The 21,251-nt window shown below is 33.7% G+C and overlaps 3 protein-coding genes across 4 annotated transcripts; 2 read left to right on the plus strand and 1 right to left on the minus strand.

Annotated features, from left to right (window-relative positions):
* Positions 1-5,056: 5,056 nt before the first annotated feature.
* LOC25494353 (putative F-box protein At1g32420) lies at positions 5,057-6,887 on the plus strand. Its single transcript, XM_013603241.3, has 2 exons — positions 5,057-5,357; positions 5,445-6,887. Exon 2 carries the CDS (start codon positions 5,448-5,450, stop codon positions 6,657-6,659), a length of 1,212 nt encoding a protein of 403 aa, XP_013458695.1. The 5' UTR covers positions 5,057-5,357; positions 5,445-5,447; the 3' UTR covers positions 6,660-6,887.
* A 2,288-nt stretch (positions 6,888-9,175) lies between these two features.
* LOC25494354 (START domain-containing protein 10) lies at positions 9,176-11,151 on the minus strand. Its single transcript, XM_013603243.3, has 5 exons — positions 10,865-11,151; positions 10,513-10,768; positions 10,248-10,406; positions 10,013-10,159; positions 9,176-9,925 (listed from the first exon to the last, which is right to left on the minus strand). Exons 1-5 carry the CDS (start codon positions 10,897-10,899, stop codon positions 9,746-9,748), a joined length of 777 nt encoding a protein of 258 aa, XP_013458697.1. The 5' UTR covers positions 10,900-11,151; the 3' UTR covers positions 9,176-9,745.
* A 2,108-nt stretch (positions 11,152-13,259) lies between these two features.
* Positions 13,260-21,007, plus strand: LOC25494355 (uncharacterized). Of its 2 annotated transcripts, none has more exons than XM_024782586.2 (7): positions 13,260-13,609; positions 13,677-13,804; positions 13,904-14,207; positions 14,283-14,366; positions 14,602-14,640; positions 14,903-14,952; positions 20,548-20,950. In XM_024782586.2, the coding sequence occupies exons 1-6, from the start codon at positions 13,313-13,315 to the stop codon at positions 14,903-14,905; spliced, it is 855 nt and encodes a 284-aa protein (XP_024638354.1). In that variant the 5' UTR covers positions 13,260-13,312; the 3' UTR covers positions 14,906-14,952; positions 20,548-20,950. The 2 variants fall into 2 exon arrangements, with proteins under 2 accessions (XP_024638354.1, XP_013458698.1); XM_013603244.3 differs by having other exon boundaries at positions 13,261-13,609; positions 14,906-14,952; positions 20,548-21,007.
* Positions 21,008-21,251: the final 244 nt, after the last annotated feature.

Raw genomic sequence — 21,251 nt, forward strand, 5'->3', positions numbered from 1 at the left:
AGATGTGGGGTTTCAAGTTTCACTCTTTGTCTAAAGTAATGTTTTTGTTTATCATTTCTCTTTGCGATGAATGTAGTAGTTTTCTCATACAAAAATAGAAAGCGCCCTTCATTTGGTAAGGCAGGGGCCACTAGTTACGTTTTGTCCTACTTAAATTGAACGACAATTTATTTATTTTTGATAAAAATTGAATGACAATGTATTGATTATAAATATTTTATACCACTTTTTTTAAAGGAAAGTATATTGTGCAGAAGTCTTAATTCAACTGATAAAATGATAAAATTGTTAAGTCAGACGTCATGATTGAGGTTTGAATCCCGATGCCTTCCCCTATATGTGCGAGTTTACAACGACTCTGTCATTAAGATAAAAACATGACCTACATACATTACTAAATGAATCATATATTTTTGTACCAAGGTAATAATATTGGTTTGTAAATACGGTGCATCCAATTTTCTTTTAAAAGGAAAGAATATTAATAACTCTAGTGGTCTAAAGCAGAAAATTTACTTTGATTTAACATGAAGACCAAAACAACCTGATATGAAAAGTCAGAAAATGATGACTCATACTACCATAAAAATGTAAACAATGTCCTGCAGAATTATGCAGGTCGAGTAGCAACACAAGGAATTGGAAATTTGACTAGCTTTATCAGTTTCATACTATTATGCAAAAAGCACCAGTATTTAACATTTCCAAGACAAAAAAGGTTTTAGCTTTTGTTGCAGGCTGTCTTGCATTTCCTGTTGTAATTTTACTAATTTACTTATTTTAAAGTTAATTATTAGGTAATTTCTATGGTACACTCGAAAAATTTGAGTGTACTGCTACACCTATATTTAATTTAATTGTTTAATGAGTTATATTTTTTTAGGAAAAAATATTTTCTATCATTTACAGTTATAATAATAATATTTTATTTCTCAAAAATGTCGGCGAAGCAAAATTCAACTTTTTTTTTAATTTTTTATTACTTATAATAGTGAATATTTATTATTTTTTTAATAAAATGTAAAATAATTAGTATGATTCTTATAAATAATGAAATGATATTTTTTCTTATGAAATAATATTTTCTAAAATATAAAAGTCGATAAATAACTCTTTTTTACATAAAAATGATCGTTAGCTTATTGATTTATGAAACAGGTGTACCGGTACACCTTAATTTAAGGGTGTACCGTAGAAACTCCCTAATTATTATTATTATTAATTGTATTTTTTGTTTTGACTTGGTCATTACACGATTTCATTTTCTAACTAGTGTTATTTTACCGTTACAGTCAACAAATCCTAATTACTTGGAATTAATTTTGTCACGTTAATAACCGTTGTTACCAATTTGTTTTGTGTATACAAGGGAAATTGAGGTCTTACCCTTGAATTGTTTTGTCACACCAGCAGCTATACTTTATAAACATGTCATGATTAATTGTAAAGATAATTAAGTTCCCATGAGCATCTAAAACAAGTCACATGTGACTCCATCGTACATGAGTATTTTAAACTTTGACTATTCAAATGTATAGTAACATGAATGAATATGTGAATTTGGATTTCTCTTTGGTTTGGAAACTGCAGGGGCTGTTTGGTTAATATTTACCACATTCCTAGGATTCATTTAATTGTGTTCAAATGTATAGTAATATAGGATATATGGTTAGTTTACTAAGTGGCTAATTCAATTTTATCTTCACCTTCATGGTAATATTTTATTTCCACCCATTTTCTTGGGGAAATAAAAGCATGTGAAATTGGAAGTTATTTAGTAATGGGAAATTAATTTTCTAAAACTCTTACAACCTGAGTTTCATCTTGCTCAATCCAGTAGCAAAATGTGTTGTAATTTTATTTTCTAGGTTCAATCATCTCCTCCCCAATATAGTAAGTTTGTAAAATTTTCGCCGAGCGAGTTACAGAGAGAGAAGCGGCGGTGACGGAATGTAGCCTGTGCGTCTTCAGCAACGGCGGCGCTCTGTCTCGCCGGTCGTGAGGTCTTATCGGGGGGGAAGGGATCCAAGCTGGGTGCCAGAAACGGGGGGATTGGGGAAGGATGGCTTGATGTGAGACCGCGACGGAGGAAAGCGTCTAGACAGGGAGATCGAGGTTCGGACAGATTGCGATTTTCAAAACGGTTCAGAGGGAGGGAGGAGCGCGGCTGGCGACTGGATAGGTCTCGGAACAGGTTTGAGGCACGGGAGGGTTTCCTGGACAGCGATGGGGATTGCCGTCGTCAGGTTTGTGACTGGTACGAGGGAGAATACGGAGGCGATGGATGGAGAAAGCGTGGTTATAGGTCCGGTTTTGGATATGGTCCGGAACGGCAACAACCATGGCAGCGTTTGCGCGAGGAAGGTGAGACGCGGCTGGGGTTAGAAGGCGATAGCAACCGTGGCAGGGAAGATGCTGCCTTCAACAATCCAGAAGCTCGACCTAGGTTTCGCAGGTTTGTGACGTTTTATTTTACGAATTTTCCGCCTCAACTTTCTAATTTCTTTTTGCGGAAAGGTTTTGAAGTTTGTGGATTGTTGGAAGAGGTAGTTGTACCTAGTAGACGTAATGCTTTGGGGGAGGTTTACGGTTTTGTAAAATTCTCTAATGTGCGTGACGTAGATAAAACTAAAAATATTATGCGTGAGGAAGTGTATAAATTTTTGTTTTAGGGAAGAAAGTGGATAATTTGGTACCCCCTTCATCTTAGTAAAATTTATACTTTGAAACTTGTTTTATAACTAATTTTCATGTGTTGTATTTTAACGAAAAACAAATTGAATTGGGTGATGTGTAAGATTACATAAATCTAGATCGATGGGAACTTAATATGACAAAAATTATACAGACTTTAGTTTCTTCATTAGGAGGTTATCATATTATTTGAGCTAATTAGTTTTTGACTCTAAAATATCTCTCATTAAAGTCATTGAAACCTCAATTTGCATTAATCCTCCAACTCATGAGAGGTGGTAGAAAAATATCAGCAACGAATTTGTAACTAACTACATTATTAGGATTGGACTTGGTCTATTTATTGTTAATTTGACCAAATCTCACTCAAGTCCCCCATGCATTTATCATCACGAGGGTGTATATGTGCAAGTTATTTAGAATCAGTAGACAATTAGAAAAAGAGTTTCACAAAATTACTCTAAATTAGCAATATTTCGTTAGTTCAATAATTTTGTCACATATTTTACGATTTGATGTTTTGCAGGTTTATCATCTTCTGGTCATCCACAACATTAATTTAAGGAAATTGCCTAGCCTTAACAATTTCATACGGTTATGCAAACAAAGCTCTAGTAGCTTTTGTTGCAGGGTGTCCTGTATTTTCAGATTCGTAATGGAGAAACCTATATATGTGGCTTCACCTTGTATTCTATTCTTACACGATATATTCATCACTCCTTCCAGTTTTTTTTTTTTTTACTATTCAAATGCATAGTAACATGAATGAATGAATGTGAATTTCTTTTTTCTCTCGACTCTTCGATCAAAAAATTGGGTAGACATTTTTAGCTGATCTATAGCCACTCAGTGGAGGACTAATTCAATATTTACTAAAGGTTTAATATATCAAAAATTTAAGGGTTCTCAACTATGTGCCAAAATACTAAACCTTTTATATTTATAATCAGTTCTGAAATTGTTTGAATCTTAATCTTGAATATATGAGAGAAAAAATGTTGGATCATCTTTTTTTTATCCTAGGACTACAGTACACTTTCATTTATGGGTACAACAATACAGTACTATATTCTAACCAGGATGAAAACAATGAAAATGAAGGTGATCGATCACATGATAAAATTGAGTATTTTCATGATGTCGGTCATAATAAAAAAATTAATAATATGATGATTATTACTTTTGCCGATAAACAACCAACTCGGTTTATTCCATTAGACATTTATGATCTAATAACATGGAATAATCTTTATAAGATGAATTACTAAGAAATGATCCTAAAAAATACATTAATTGTCAATGGTCTTAAGGTTACTTTCACCGGACATTTTACATTATCATATTGTAATCGTTACTTTTGCTCCAGAAAAGAAGCGTAACATGATAGGAGTTTGTTAGTGTATTCAAAAGAAAGGATATAGTTTTTTGTAAAGTTATAATTTGGTACGTACAAGTCATAAAACAAACTCTCTAGAAAATTAATTTAATATCTATAACAACCTACTCTAGTTCACAAAGCACACGAAATCTCAAGAACGAGAAGACTATACACGACAAGTTATACACTTATTTGACTTGATTGGAGATATTTGGTAAAAACTTATCTCACCAACTTATATTTTTAGGGCATTTGCTTGAGCTAATATTTGTATAACTATTATTTTTGAAATTTTTTATGCTTATTGTCTCGATAAAATTTATGAATTTAATTTATATGCATGACAATGTAATTTTCTTACATATACAACTAATAAAATCACACCACACAGATATTTTAGGAACTAACCAATAAAAATGTCACTATTGTGTGATTTGGTTGGATATGTAAAAACATTACATTGTTAATGCACAAAAATTGATCTCGGTATTAATTGTCGTTTTAGCTTAAAATTTTGTAGTAATATTTTTATAAAAACCTCAAAATGCACTTAACATTATTTTCATTTATTGATGGGGTATTTGCCAATTTGGCAAAGAGAATAAAAGGGATGGAGGGATATATACGCGTTTGTTATTTTGTTTTGAAATACTTTTAAAAGTAAAAAAAATAAAATGTTGGTATTCAAATCTCATTTTTATCCTTTGTTAGAAAAAGAAAAAGAAAGTAGCGTTGTTACCACTAAGTAGTTTGCAGTATTCTGCAAGCCAAATCTTTCCATTTTGTAGTAATGGAGTAGTGGCTAGGCGGACTAGGTAGCTAAGAGAAACACAGTTTGCTGACCTAAACGACAAAACTATCGCATTCCTCTTCTATTGCTTGTACTCTTATTACTTCTTCATTAAGTTTTACTACTTTTTTATTTATGGACTAATATTTTCTACTAATGCTACCTTTCCAACATCAACATGCTATCTATATGGTTAATACTAGTACTAGAATCACTTAGCATAGCATATATATTTTGTAACTTGTATAAATCACAACAAATTAAATTTTTTAAAATCAAACTAGACAAGGAGTGATTGGTGAAAAGAATATGAAAAGTGTTAGCATTGGTTTTCCATTTAAGGAAAAAAGAGTATTTGTTTCTAGTTATGCCAAAACGGCAGCTGAAATTACACACACACACACACACAACGCACCGTGTATGAGTTTGTTACATATCAATACTTGTCGTCGTCACTCACCTCTCCATCTTCCATTCACATTTTAGCTTCATCAGGTAAACTTCCTTCCAATCCATTACTACTTTTCTTTCTATTTCTGTGTATGTATCATCATGTTTTATTTTCTTGTTTCTATCTTTCAGAAAATGAAGAAGATTCTTAAGGTTGATAGTGATGAGAGTGAGGAGGGTTCTCTCAACAGAGACGTCATCTCTCATATTCTCACACGCGTTCCGGCCAAACCTTTGCTTAGCATGAAATGCATTTCCAGAGGTTGGAACCACATCATTTCAAGCCGTTCATTCATCAAAGATCAACTCAAAAACACAAATCTTGTTTTAAATGGTTTTATTGTTCAAGATAGGTACATGTTCTGCAAACACGATGTTAAAACCATTAGTTACATTCCTGTGGAACCCAAAAACAACGCTGCTAAACTAGTTGTTCACCACAATGTTTTTTCTTTTCTTCCTCAAGATGTTGTTGTTTTGGCTTCCTGTAAAGGAATTGTTTGCTGCCGTACCTGTTTTCCTTCCCCAAATCCAACCATCTATCTCTGCAATCCTTCAAACAAAGACTTTATTCAATTCAACTGCCCTCCTCAATGTGACATAACTGATAGCATAGCTCTTGCTTTTGATTTTGATTTTGATTTTGACCCTTCCAAATTCAAATTGGTAAGGGTGAAACGCATTCAGAAGTATCATGATGATTATGATGTTGATGAATCGTTCTACTTCACATTTGAAGTGTACTCCTCAGAAACCAAAGCTTGGAAGAAATCCAATGAGACATGCGACTGTAATTATGGTTTGATTAAAAACAAAGGGTTATACATAGGAGGTGTCTTGCATTGGCTTACAGAAGGTGATCAAATCATCACCTTTAATGTTGAAAAGGAACTGTCTTTGATGATTTCAGTACCTGTTCCGGCATGTGAGTTTAGGACCGTCCCTCAAGCTTGCATTGGAGAATATGAAGGAAGGCTTCATTATGTTCAGGTATCAGAACAAGGTCTTCATGTCTGGTGTCTTGATTCTCTTGAAGATTATTTTGACTTCAAATGGGTGCTTAAGCATTGCAAACTTTTGGAGGATTTTGAAGCAGAATATCCACGCCTCTTTTTGAATTTAAGGAATAGAGTGTTGGAGAGTGATGATACAAATCCTTGGATGAATCCTCTTGGCTTCAAAGATGGGAAATTGCTGATTAAGGTTTCTGCAGAGTTATACATCTATGACATGAAGAATCACAAGATTGCTCATGCTTGTTCCTTTCTACAACTCAACCCACAATCCTTGTCGCATCCTACAGTATTTCCTCATTCCTTGACTTTGGTTTCCCTAAAAGATCCTTAGTATAGAACTAACTCCTATATATTAGCTTTTATTATCGGATTATCACCGAATGTTTTGGGATATTTTAGTTTATATATATGTAGAAACTAAGTTGCCTGGAAGGTTCCTTCCTTCCTTCCATTCCATAGCTGTGGAAATTTTGAGCTGAAGTTATATATTCTTACTAGCCATTTTAGTATATATGTGGACAAATTTGAGTTGATCAATGTTTTCAAGTTTCAATTAATATTTCTGCAATGAGTTGTTAATAGTATTTCAGTCAATGCATAACCATTTGATCTTTGCATACTTTTGCTTGTTAAGTATCTGCCAATGTTTTATGATGAGTTTATTTTCTATTTCTTTGATAAAAGAAGGACTAAGGAGTGTTCTAGGACTTCTAAAACAGTTAGTTCTCACAAGCACAACACATGCTATATATGTGATATTGGTTTACATCAAGAATAGTCACATTACATGACACTAAAGTATCTCACCCAATTCTACCAACCCTGTGCATTGGCCTATTCCAATATACAATTAAAATAGCTCCCTGCAACGCCTACATCCATCTCACCCAACATAACTACTGAACTGATCATAACTCTGCCATAATGCAAAATGATTCAGCAGTATAATTGGCACATCCATCTTATTGAATCCAAGACCAGCACATAATAATTTTATGCGCATCCCTTCAACATAAATCAGTTGTACAATTGGTTTCTATTATCTATGCTGTGTCTGGTCCTTTTTGATGCACCGCTGCAGCCACTTTTTGTTTCAAATGCCACTTACATTTTGGTAGCTTGTATCCCAAACAACTCAATTACTTACAGCAGTCCAACAATTAAATGCCTGTCCATCGATCTTGTTTGTTTGTAGGCCATGTACCTGCCTCTCCTCCATATCTTCAGTGTACTCAATTAAATTATTCATCTTGACCAACTCCTTTACAAATATTGTAACTTATGAGCACTAAGCATCATATTGATGCCCTCTTTATCATTCACAAGTTGGAAAGTCAAGTTCATGAATTGTTTTTCACAAATTCTCTATTCTTTATAATCATACTGTTTCTTTTGTTTTTAATTTAACTCAGCTGCAATTCTGAAGTGTGCGGAGTACTAGTTGTGTTATCATCCATAAATATCTATTTTGCTATCTTCTAATTAGTAAGTATTTGTGAATATCAATTCTATGTATAAAATACGACTCTTCATTGAGATTTTAAGTAGACTTATACAGCTAACTTATGTTGACAGAAATGATTGTAGCTTCCACTTGCATTTATGACTTAGTTTTAAATCTCGAATTCTTCATGTGGCTTTACATAAGAGTGTATTTGAGTAAATAGTCAATTACCCCCCGAAATTGTAAGTTTCGTCAATTACCCTCTTGAAATTAACAAAACATCAATTACCCCTTGAAATTGCACTACGTTAATCAATTTACCCCCTCCGTCAAATTCTTCTATCAGTGAACATGAAGTTTTGCAAATATCCCCCTGAAGTTTTGCACTTATGTGCAAAATGCCCCCCAAACTTAAAAATTTATATGTTTTTTTCTTATCTTGATTCAAAAGATATTAAAGACAAACAATTAACAGTTAACTTTAATATTTAAGCTTAAAATAAGAATATATCCTCTAAAAATAACGCATAATTAACAACTTCATATTACTTTAGCAAAATGCATGTTTAGTTCAATTTTTAAGATAGAATAATTTTATTCAAACTTATCTTAAGAAACTGTTAGAATTATTTATTCATGAGGAATGAGTGTCTCTAGCTTACTTTGTTGTGAATTGGCGTGTCTTTATCTAAATAAGTCATAATTTATGGAGAATTGAACAACCAAATGGCATAACATAAACAAAATAAAATAACAGGCCCCTTTAAGAATGAAAGAGCCATGTAAAGTATTAAAGTTAACTGTTAGTTGCTTGTCTTTAATATCTTTGAGTTAAGGATAAGAAAAAAATATATAAATTTTCAAGTTCGGGGAGCATTTTGCACATAAGTGTAAAACTTCAGGGGGTATTTGCAAAACGTTATGTTTACTAACAGAAAAATTTGACGGAGGGAGTAAATTGATTAACGTTGTGCAATTTCAGGGGGATAATTGACATTTTGTTAATTTTAAGGGGATAATTGACGAAACTTACAGTTTCAGAGGGGTAATTGACTATTTACTCGAGTATTTCTATTACCTTTAATTGCTTGCGAGAAGAAACTAAACTAATTTAACTTTTTTTTTTTTTTTGACAAATAAACTAATTTAACTTATACATATGTGTGGTGCAAAAACCTGCTCGTCAATTTTAGGTAATTTCTTTTTTAGTCAAAAAAAAATAAAATTAGGCAATGTCGAGTGAAATATGGTCCAACAGTCACAGATGGTGTTTAACAAAGGTGAATGAGCTGAAAGTAACATGAACCTGGAAAATAAATAATGAATTTTTGTTTGGTCAAACTTAAATCAGCCTATTTTGAATGAAGATTCAAGAAGAGAAATGAAAAGGAGTGCTCAAATGCTAATGATAATCATGCTGTTGTGTTTATTTTTCATTTCATCTACATGCAATCAAATGCAGGTATTATTTATGTAACATGTTCTGGGTCCTGTTGGATATTGAATATGATATTCTAAAAACAAATTGCTTTGATAATAGTAGTATTATATTACTGGTAAGACTTAGTAGCTGAAATTGACGATGGTTTTTTTTTATATGCTAATTTTTTAGGACATGACATGCCAAATGAAAGTGTGAGCATTGGAGGAATTTCTTGGTGTTGTAGTGTATTGGTTTGTCATTTTAATTTGTTGAGAGTTGAAGCATATTTTTTCTTGGCAAGCTTGAAATCAAGGGCTTGGCTCCGCCTTTAAATAATTTTTCTTTTTTTCATATACCATACTTGAATTATCCCCTTCTTTATTTTCTTGCTCAAGATTCAAAGCGTTTGATACCATGAGAAATTGAAAGAGACACCAAAGACTTTCAGCTTCATTGTATTGCAATGCTAATATTGGCATTTGGCTCAAATGATTCATTTCGTTCTATTTATTACCTATAATCTATGATAGTAAGCAAATAATATATCACATTAATTTGAGAGTGCTTGGTTACACTGATCCTTTCTGACTCCTGCAACTTTACAAAGTGGTAAATTTTCAGCTTCATTTGGACATGCTTGGGCTAATTTTCTAAGGTTTTCAATGATCATAACGAGTTTTGTGTTAAATCGATTGACAAAGCACTTGGGCAACCACCCTGCAGGATCTAACTGAATAAAACAAAGCGATGAGGAAAACTTATTAATTAGTCAAGATTTTATTGTTGCAGAAATAGTATGGATATTAACTTCAATTACCTGAACAACATAAGTAACAGCACATGAATTATCTTCCAGCTTCTCAACTACCCATCCTGATTGTAACAATAGTCCTCTGATTGAATTATTTTGCTTCGGATGTAACCCAGCAGCTATTTCCTTTGGCAGTGAAGCAACTGCTACAACCTACGTACGTACAAATCCGGTTTACATTATTTTCACTTAGTGATTTAATTTGAAGGAGAAAAAGAATTATTAGTATTAACTAACTAACCACAGTGCCATCTTCCATGGTTTGACGGCGCTCATAGACAATGAATTCTCTATTCCTAAAGAGAGGCTTAGAGTTATCTCCAAACCTAAGGCGAATTATGCTTAGGTTGTCTTCAATTTCTTTTATGTACCTTGCTTCCACCAAATCAGAGTCCCATTGCTGGATTAACATTATAATAATATAAGTAACCATTTATTTATCATAAAGTAACCAACACATGCACTGACATGATCATGAGAGAAAAATGATATGATATGATCAGTACCTTTGCAGCATCAATGGCATTAGCCACAGTTATGAATTGTTGTGGAGAGACGGATCTAAGCACCCAACGGCTGCGAAAAGTGTGAAATGAACCTGACCTTCGTTTTGATATCTCAACTCCATTATCAAAAGTGAGCACTTTCCATTCATCATTGTTTGAGTTTCCTCTGTTTGTGTCCGAAGCTGCTAGTAACTCTTGTATGCAACTTTCACTTGCAAACTGTACATACCTTTTAAGAGAGTCCTCACTAATTGACCTTTAAAAGAAGAAATTCATCATCATCACTTCAACAATTATATATGAACACAACATTTAATTGATTGAAATGGTTGATATTTAATTTAGCACTCACCAAGATCGGCTGCAAGGTACAGTTCTCCTGCTCATTGTGGCTGGTTTTCTTTTATGAGATTTAAGACTATTGATAAATGAAAGGCATATATATATATATACAAAAAGTGGTAAGGGTTATGTGATGATGCATAGTTTAAAAGAGAGGCTAAGAAGTGCCAAGAAGAGGTGATTGCTGCACATGCAATGACAGAAGAACCTTACATTATTAGAAGAATAGCCTTCTCTCTCTTTAGAGATAAATAAAAGATAGATTCTATTATTCCAGCCAGAAAAGCAGCAGGATAAAGGGTTGAAAATTTTATGCACATGGAGTGTTGGAGGAGAAAAGAAAAGTGGAATTTCAACTAATTAGGCCAAAGATGGGAATTACAACAACAACTACCTCCTGCTAAGTGAAGTGTACTTAATTGTAATAATAAAAAAGGGTAACATATTTTTCTTCAATATTGATAGCTCCAAATTAAAGAAAAAAAATGGGAAGTGCTTTGAATTTGGAATATGAGGCCCCAGTCACGTGCCATGATAGACTGCAGCAGCAATGCATTCCAAACAGCAAGGCAAGCAAAACTTATTGGCACGATATTTGATTGAGATTGTCCTTAACGCAACGTTAGGTTTGTTAGTACCAACAACTAACTTCCCATTCTATTTCATTATTATTATTATTATTATTATTATATACTCTAGTGTAGTACTTCTTCTTTAGAGTCTTTGGTATTTTCTTAATTTATTCTCTAGAGACATATATAGTATAACTAATAATAATGATGCATGTAATTGTGACCAGACTTCTCTGTTGAATTCCACATGCTTCCATCCAGTACGTGGATTGTGGTTGTGGTTAAACACCAAAGTGGGCATGGGGTCTTGGTTATTGTAAAATTAATTAACAAAAGTGGCAACAATATTGTCACCACATGACAAACGATTAAAAATATGTAAATGACTTTCAAAATCACTGCAAGCCATAATAAGTATGATTACGAGGGCAAGGAATTTGATCTAAACTTACTATAATTACATTCATTATTAATCATTAACTAATTGATTTTACTCAAGCATGCTTAATGAACTTTATTAAAAGATGAATCATTTAAAAGAATTCTAATCAATAGTTTTGCTCAAGTGAAAAACTAGTTTGCATTAGTAACTAACTGGTGTGAGAAATTAGAATAAACTTTGCCTTTATTTGGCTCCTTTTCTTTGATATTTGCTTTTTCCAATATCCAATTTAATAAGGAGTTCCCTTAAACTTTTTGTAAGAAGAATAAAACTATAGATGATAATTTAGTACACCATCAAAAGTACAGATGTACAATAATAGTAGAATTTAAATCCGAATAATTCAAAATGGTGTATAATACTGCAAATGATTTCCTCCTACTTGCTGCATAATTTATACAATATATGATTTTATTTTTATATAAATTTGGACTTCCAGTTGTCCTGTTTCCAACATGACATACAACGCCAACTGATCCTGCCTACAAAAGAAAAATTAAAAAGCATTTATTTATGATAAAGCATATCATAGGATTTGCTTTTCACCAAACCAATCATTCCAATACATCAAACAAAGTTATAGTAGAGCATAACTCAAGGAGGAAGGGGGTAGAATTTTGAAGTTAAATTGATTCCTGATAGGATGTGTTTAAGGATAACTCTTATTAACATGATCCACCTAAGGAAAATACCCAAAAATGTTCAGAACATTGTTAAAAAATTTTCCTTCTTTAACTTTTTTATGAAAATTTATAACTTTTTATCATGGATGAATTAAATATGAATTTAATAAAAAAAATTCATCATTTTCATGTTCCATAAATACATATCTTATTTTCTAATTAAATTTAAAGAAATTCAAAGGAAATATTATTTTTGTGACTGCACGATTTGTTACGCTAATCTAATACTCTTTCGAGTCGCCTTTTAAGGCGGGGGAGTATTCCATATCACCCACCATCTTTACAGCCATAATATGTCATTTTAAGTTAAAACAGTTGTCTATCTTATTCTATACGTCATTTTGCAATATCAATAACTCATGAATGTTTCTTTTCTTATTATAAACTATATTATTATTTTAAGAACAAAAAATGTTAGTATATTAACTGTTATGTTAACATTTTTTTTTTTACTCTCAACTCATTTGATCCCTTATTTCAAACCAGTTGAGAGCGGAGTCATCTAATCCCATAATTTTATTAAATCTTTTGATTTGTCTTTCTTGTAGATATGTATTGAATATATTGTTTTAAAGTAAAAAGGGGAGATAAAAGAGTAACTTTGAAAGAAAGGAAATTTTCAATTGGTAAAAGCCCATAAAAAATCCCGAAAGAGTTGACAAGGCCAGAACCACACAAAAAGAAAAGAAAATAATAATAATATTTGATTTGATTGAATTTAGTTTGGTAGATGAGGAAGAGGGAGGGAGGGGGTGAAAAGGATGAATAATGAGATAGTTGCTATGAAATTGAAATTACTTCCATCATCATCTCGTTCATTAGCAGTTGCAGTACTGTGTGATTCCAATTACAAATACAATTACAATTACAATGCTTCTTCTTCTTCTTCTTCTTCTTCTTCCTGTTGTTATGTTAAGAAAAGACACAGTATGATAGTATACTCCTCCAAAAGCAGCAAGAAGAATGATTCTTCTAATTCTCAACCAACTCCTCCTCCTCCTCCTCCTAGAATCACTTCTAACGCCAAACAAAACCTTCGCTTTCTCAAGATATGGAAGGTAGTTACTTACTTATTTAATTTATGTTTTTTGCATTTATCTATCTATAAATAATTATTCTATTTAGGAGTACCAAAAACGAAAATCCAGCACTCCAAGACCTTCAACTAGATACCGTAAAAAGAAGGCTGAGAAAGAGGATCTTGCGGATGACCAAACTCACCTCTATCGTGATCCAACAACCTCCCTCTACCGGTAAGTACTACTAGTAAATCAAACAATGCTTCTTTCACTCTTTTTTTTTTTTTTTTTTTTTTTTTTTTTTTTATTTATTGCTAAATTTATTTCTTGCAGCACAAATCATCAGCTTGGTGGTTTAATTGACAATGCTGCTGCTGTCCCTGTTTTGCTTGTTGATGGTTACAATGTCTGTGGATATTGGTTGAAGCTCAAAAAACATTTTCTTAATGGAAAACTTGAACTTGCTCGCCAAAAGCTTATTGACGAACTTATCACCTTTAGTATCCTTAGAGAGGTCAAAGTCGTTGTTGTATTTGATGCCATGATGTCTGGATTCCCCAATCACAAGGAATATTCTTCTGGCATCGACGTTGTTTTCTCAGCTGATGCATCTGCTGATACATGGATTGAAAAAGAGGTTTGTCTTCATGACTGCTGATTTCATTTTATTCTTTGAATTTAACTTAAATTTTGTATTCTTTTCTCAATTTAGGTTTCAGCTTTAAAGGAGGATGGTTGCCCCAAAGTCTGGGTCGTCACTTCTGATCACTGTCAACAACAAGCAGCACATGGAGCAGTAAGCACATTCTCATAAATTGAAAACTTGAGTAACATTGAAGCCACTTGATTGTCAATTTTCTTCATAATTCGTTTCCAATTATAACTATTGTTCTCTCCTTGTTAATCTGTGCAAACTAAGGAAATCAAAGTTTTCTATGATGTTAACACGATTTCCTTTTCAAATGCTGGTGCATTCCATTGCTCGGTTATCAAGTATCTGTAATTGAGATTTATACTCTGGATGTTTTCAGGGGGCCTTTGTTTGGAGTAGCAAGGCATTGGTGACCGAGGTAAAACATTAATATGATGTTTCTGAATGTTTTCTTCTCATACGCCTGTCTTCAATTGTTTTTGTTGCACATTTGAATCTCAACTTTTTGAATGGAGTATTAAATTAAAGAGTTTACCTAATTTAAAAATACATGACCATACAATTAAAGAGGTTCAGAAATCCAAATCTTTGATTAGTGTGACAAATTGACAATCATTTGGATGAATTTTATATCCTCCAATGATATTTTACATGGTCTTGTTTATTACTTGTTTGGATAGTAGATCAAGGCATCACAAAAGGAGGTTGAAGACATGCTTCAAGAGCAAAGGTATGCATTAAGTTTGAAAAATAGTATGTATTTTCCATCAGATATATTTGTTTTGTTATAAATGTTTTATGATTTTTCGCTGTATGGTTTATGACCTGTGTAGTAATTGCCTGTGCAACTTGAGATGCAATATTCTCTAATGCAATGCAAATTTACAAACCAGTTTTATCTATTGTGATTTTTGTTACAGTCACAGATTTCCTTAATGAGTATCTAACTATCGGGATTTATTTATATGCTTGCATTGTAATTCTTGATGGGTTCCTGCAGAAAAGTTCTGCCATAATGAAAAGGAAAATAGATCATTTGTTAGAAACTTTTTCCTATTAAGGGAGGATATAATCTATTTAGTTTTAATAGTTGTCATGCAATTAATTTCCTTAGTTTCTGTATTATGTAGTTTCTAATACTAAACTGTAAATCTTGTATGTCTGTGTGCTGAGCTCAAGCATTCAGTAAATTTTCCCATCTCAAAATGGTACTAGAGAAACCCACCTAGCCCTGGTTCAAGCAATAGGTGAAACTACTGAAAGTAGAAAACGTACTCTGTCCTCCACCACTACAATTGCTCATACCGACAATCCCAACTATTTGTATATAACATATTTGGTAATAATCTAACTTTGGATGCTTGATACTACTGCCTTCAACCATTAATCTGGTGACCAATCACTTGTCTTTTTTCTCTACATGAGTTGTCTAGCTTTGTGATACTTTCTGATGGCTCTAAATTACTTGTCCAAGGCATTGTTTTTACTTCTCCAACAACATATATGTCATTAAAATTTGTTTATTTTTTTCCATATGTCCTTATAATTTGATTTTCTTGAGTTGACCCATGCCATTAACTGTTCCAGATTTTTACTTTTGATTTCCTTACTATCCTGGATAGTGGAATGTTAAAGACCATTGGTATAGGGCATGAAGCACATGAACTTCACTATCTGTAGATATCTCCCATGGTATGCCCTGCTACTGAGTTTCTCAGTATTGCCTATCATTGCCTTGGTCATCCTAATTTATTAACTTCTTTGTCCTATTGTAAAGTTAGAATATTTGAGTTTTGAGTCATGTCACCTTAAGAAGTATGTCAGTCCTTCATTTTCTAGCCAAATTCAGAGTCAAATAGGGTCTCCTTTTGCTATCGTTCATTCTGATATACAGGGTCCAAGCTACGTACCCATTGCATCAAGACTTTCCTCTTTGTCCCTTATTTGTCTTAATGACTGATAATTTTGAGTTACTTTCCATATTCAAGCTATTCTTGATACGAATTCGCTAGCTGTCAAGACTAAATTTGAATTTGTAAAGGTGGAAACTTTGATTCGAGGCCTACCAATGACATTTACCAACAACAATGGAAAATCACAACCCAATATTAAACAAGCTACGAGAACCAACAGATGTAACTGACTTCACTGTGATCTCGCGATCAACAAGTCATATGAATCTAATGTGATCCGCACCTTGACCCTCACACCCAACAAGTGAATCAAGTGTCGGTGGTGAGGAAAACGCCACAATCTGTCATGGACGCTAGTCAATTTGAGCGTATTAGAGATATAGAACTGTTAACACTAACAACAACAGGATTGAATTCTTCTGGTAAAGCCTCAAGAACAAGTTCAATCAAATCACGGTGAGATATAGGATCACCAATGGACATGAGAGACTCGGAGATAGTGCGAACACGAGCGATAAACTCAGTAATAGTGCGCGAACCTTTTGAAATGTTGCGCAATTCAGAACGAAGCTGTCTGGATCTGGTCTTCATCTGCGTAGAGCAGTAGAGATGAACTTCTTCCCAAACTTGCCATGCTTGGCGCAATCGAACAAAGCGCGAGAGTAGAGACGATGAGATCGTGGAGAGAATCCATGTACACAGCAGAGAATCTTGTTCTTCCCATTCGGTATACGCCGGATTCTCCGTTCCGGCGGCGCGAGCAGCGTCGGTGAGATACACCGGTGGAATCTGCGGCGAAACGACATGTTTCACCATCTTCGTACCGCGCAAAACTCCTTCGACCTGTTGTTTCCATTGAAGGTAATTCGAATCGTCGAGTTGAACAGAGATTCGTTGTTTGAACGTTTTTGAAGCAGCAGCGGTTACGCGTTGCTCTTCGTTGTGAGAAGATGTAGGAGAAGACGTAGAAGGAGCCATGCCTCAGGATCGGAAAAAGAGCTCTATGATACCATGTTAGAAATTGTGTGACTCCATTGATGGAGCTTGAAGCAATTAGAGGAGAGAGAAAATGAGAGAGAGAAGAGAGAGAGAGAAATGAGATCTAATGAATTTGTTATTATCTGAATCGTAAAGTGATTACACTGAAGAGTATAGTATATATAGTGGCTTACACTGAAGAGTATAGTATATATAGTGGCTTACACTGATATGCCAGCTGTACATACTTAGCTGAAAGCTTAATACTAAGATTACTAACACAGTTTAAGTAATACTAAGCTAATCTCTTAAGCTAACAGTTCTATACCTCTAATAGAACTCAGAGACAAACTGAGTGTGTCTGACCCACCCTCAGTTTGAAGGGGGAGTATTAGAGATATAGAACTGTTAGCTTAAGAGATTAGCTTAGTATTACTTAAACTGTGTTAGTAATCTTAGTATTAAGCTTTGAGCTAAGTATGTACAGCTGGCATATCAGTGTAAGCCACTATATATACTATACTCTTCAGTGTAATCACTTTACGATTCAGATAATAACAAATTCAGTTAGATCTCATTTTTCTCTCTCTCTTCTCTCTCTCATTTTCTCTCTCCTCTAACTGCTTCAAGCTCCATCAATGGAGTCACACAATTTCTAACAGAGCGCCACAGACAAACTATTATCAACGTTAATATCTTTGCTAAACTCAGTCAACATGTTATTCCTGAATAAGAACTACAAAATAGAGAATTAGAGATCTTCCAGCATCCACAATGGAGCTCCCCCATTTGGATGTTTAAGTGGGTCCTGCTTTTACACGTTACTCATTTTATAATTTTTTAATGTCAATAGCTAATAAGTACCTAATTCCTCCAATCCAGCAATATACTTTTTAGATGTTACCTTCTTTGAAGAGGCACCATATTTTAGGTCCTTAATCTAAGGTTGAACCTAGTATACTTTTTGAGGCTTTACCTACTCCTATTTTTGTCATTCTTTATATCCCTTGAACCCATCGGTGGATTCTAGAAGACGAATTGTCGAGATTCAGTCATATCCTCAGCAGAAACCTCTCATTATGCAGATGGAATGTCATTCGAGGTTTCTATCAATTGAAGAATGCCCGACTCCAACGATTTTCATACTGTTGATCTGGACAATATGAATGAAAACTTTTTGATGATGTTTATCTTTATCTTATTATGCTATTATGTCTACTTTGTCTTTTGTCTTTCTTCCTAGGAATTTTAGTGAGGCTCTCTCAATTGAGTTAAATGAAAGCCATGATGAGATGATTGTTCCCGCGTATGACGACGACATGTGGAACTTAGTTCCTCTTTCCCCAAGAAAAATAGTTTTTGGAGGTTAATGTGTTCATTAGTTCTTCTTTCCCCGACGAAAAACTGTTGTTGGATGTTAATGTATTTATGGCTCTGTTGTCAATAGCGGCCGGTGGCCGCCCGCTATAGCCGAGCGGAGCGGAAAAATCAGGACCACCGCACCAGGCCGCGTCGGCGCGTGTCAGAAGTGGAAAGCGGCCAAAGTGGACCTATAAATAGTAAAACAATAACTTGTACTAGTTGTATATAATTGGTATTAGCCATTTTCGATTTTTCTATCCCTTTTATTTCATATTATAAATATTTCTTGAAACTTTGAGTCATGTTTAAGGTATTTTAGTATTTCTTTTTTAATAGTATGGTATCTAGTATTAAATTTATTAGCGGCCGCACCACCAAAATAGCGCCTGCTACGCGCCCCGCCCCCGCACCGCGCCAATTATTGGGTTGGCCGTGCCGCATTTCCGCATTGACAACAGAGATCTATGGTATGAAGGTTGATTTATAAGCCAAATAAATCATTTAAAAGCTCGTGAACTGCAAAAAGGTGCTCTCAAATATAAGGCCTTAATTACAGTGATAAAAAAAATCCGTACCCTAGATGTCTTCAATTTGACTTCTTGGTATGGCAACTATTTGGCATTGGTCATTATATCAAGTAGATACTGATAATGCCTTCCTTCCTTGTCATCTTGAAGAAGTGAAATATATATGGAGAAACCACTAAAGGTTTGTCACTTAAGGGGATTAAGGTTTGATTTGTAAGTTGTAGCGATCTCTTTATGGTTTAAAACAATTTCCTTGAGTTTTGTTTGTGAAATTCAGTTTTGTTTTGCAATAATTTGGTGTGACCTGGAGCAAAGCTGATCATTTAGTTTTTTTTATTGACATTCTTCAATTAGAAGATGAATGTATTAGGTCGTTCATGTGAATGTTATAGTTATTATAGGTAATGATATGAGGGAATATCTTTATTGAAGAAATATCTTTTCATTCATTTTTAAACCATAAACTTGGGGAGAGTTGAATACTTTACTGCTCTTGAGATAGCTTATTCAGATAATAGCACGCGGTTTCACACAAAAAAATGTTTTGGATATATTGGAAGAAACTAGCATAATCAATTGAAAACCTGGACCCTCGTGCATGTTAACAGAAAAGGGAAATTGGCTGGTTCAAGAGACTAGGTGGCAAATGTAGGACCATCTCAGAATACACAAGATATTTCCTTTGCAGTTAACATGATGAGTCAATTTGTGCCATCTCTATGTATTCGACATTGGGGTTTGAATTTTATGATGCATAAGAGTACTTTGGATCAAGGGTTGCTGTGTGAAGACAATGGAAATGCATTGTGGGATATTCAGATGTAGGTTGGGCTAGTTCACCTATTAATGAGTGATCTATTTCAAGGTATTGTACATTAATTGGAGCAAACCTTGTCTACTGGAAGAGTAAGAAGCATAATGTGGTTTTTTGGTCGGGTGTGCAGGTTGAATATTATGTTATGGCTAGCTATGGTTACTTGTGAGCCTATATAATGAAACTGTTACTTCACGAGTTGTACTTTTGCAGTATCGTTTAGATGAAATTGTATTGCGATGATCAAGATGCTCCTCACATTGCATCAACCTAATTCTTCTAAGTTTTGTTTTGGTTACATAAACCTAAGTCTTCTAAGTTAGAACTAAGCATATAATAATTATTGTTACTTTATCACAAAAAATGTTCTCATGGGAAATTGCTTGAGTTTCTGATTTCTAGTGACTTCCAACTACATGCATATTTTTTTTTATAGATGTCTTATAGTTAGGGTCTTTGTTTATGTAGTTTCCAATATTAAGTTGTAAATCTTGTGTGGGTGATTGATTGTGCTTAGGTTTCTCAAACAACTTCTTTTTGTAACTATTTGCCTATCTCAATAACATGAAATGATGGGATCATGTTAGGATAATCAAACAACTTTTTTTATTACAGGGAAATTTATTTATGCTTTTGAAGGAGTCCACTTCTTTATTGTAGTTAATACTTGATGCTCAATTACTTTAACAGATCCTACCGTTTGGTTTGCTTATTAATGTTGTTATGTACAGATCCACTTCTTTTCAAGGTAGATTGTTGAAGCACAATCTCGATGCAGAAGTAGTGGATGCTCTGAAGAACCTGAGGCAAAAGTTATCTGATAATGAGTTGAAGTAAAATATCAAATTAAAATTCTAGTCAGAGAATTTAATTTGACATGTGAATAGGTTTTAATAGGTTAAAGATGCTTTATTTTATTTTATTTTATTTTGCATGTCGGCATGCATTCATTATTAACTCGAAAGTTGAAACCCTTAACATCATAGCTGATAACTATTTTCTCACGTATGTCAAAATCTGAACTAATTGAATATGACACTGGCTGTGTCAAACAAAACCAAGATATTGTAAACACTTAAAATGTATCAATCAAATGTATCAGCAGCATATCTGTACAGAGACTATTTCTATAGATTTTTGCTTGTGTGAATGCAAAATCGCTGTACTGCATAACAAATGTTACTTTATGAATTGCTATTTCTTTCCTTTATGTATGGTTTGGAGGAAAAGAATGCTACCAAGCAGAGGAGCAAAACTGGTTTATCGTTAATGAAATATTTGTTGTTTTTTGTCGCCTATAAATGACCATTTCCTTGTTTCATGGGACATTACGAATAGTCATTTAACATCAAGGAAAATACTAACAATTGCCTAAGGGTGCATGTTAAGGCATTCAAGATAGAAATTTTATCTTGGAATTTGTGTATTTATTCTT

Source organism: Medicago truncatula, chromosome 4 (assembly GCF_003473485.1).
Source record: "Medicago truncatula cultivar Jemalong A17 chromosome 4, MtrunA17r5.0-ANR, whole genome shotgun sequence".
In the NCBI taxonomy this organism is placed as follows: Eukaryota; Viridiplantae; Streptophyta; class Magnoliopsida; order Fabales; family Fabaceae; genus Medicago; species Medicago truncatula.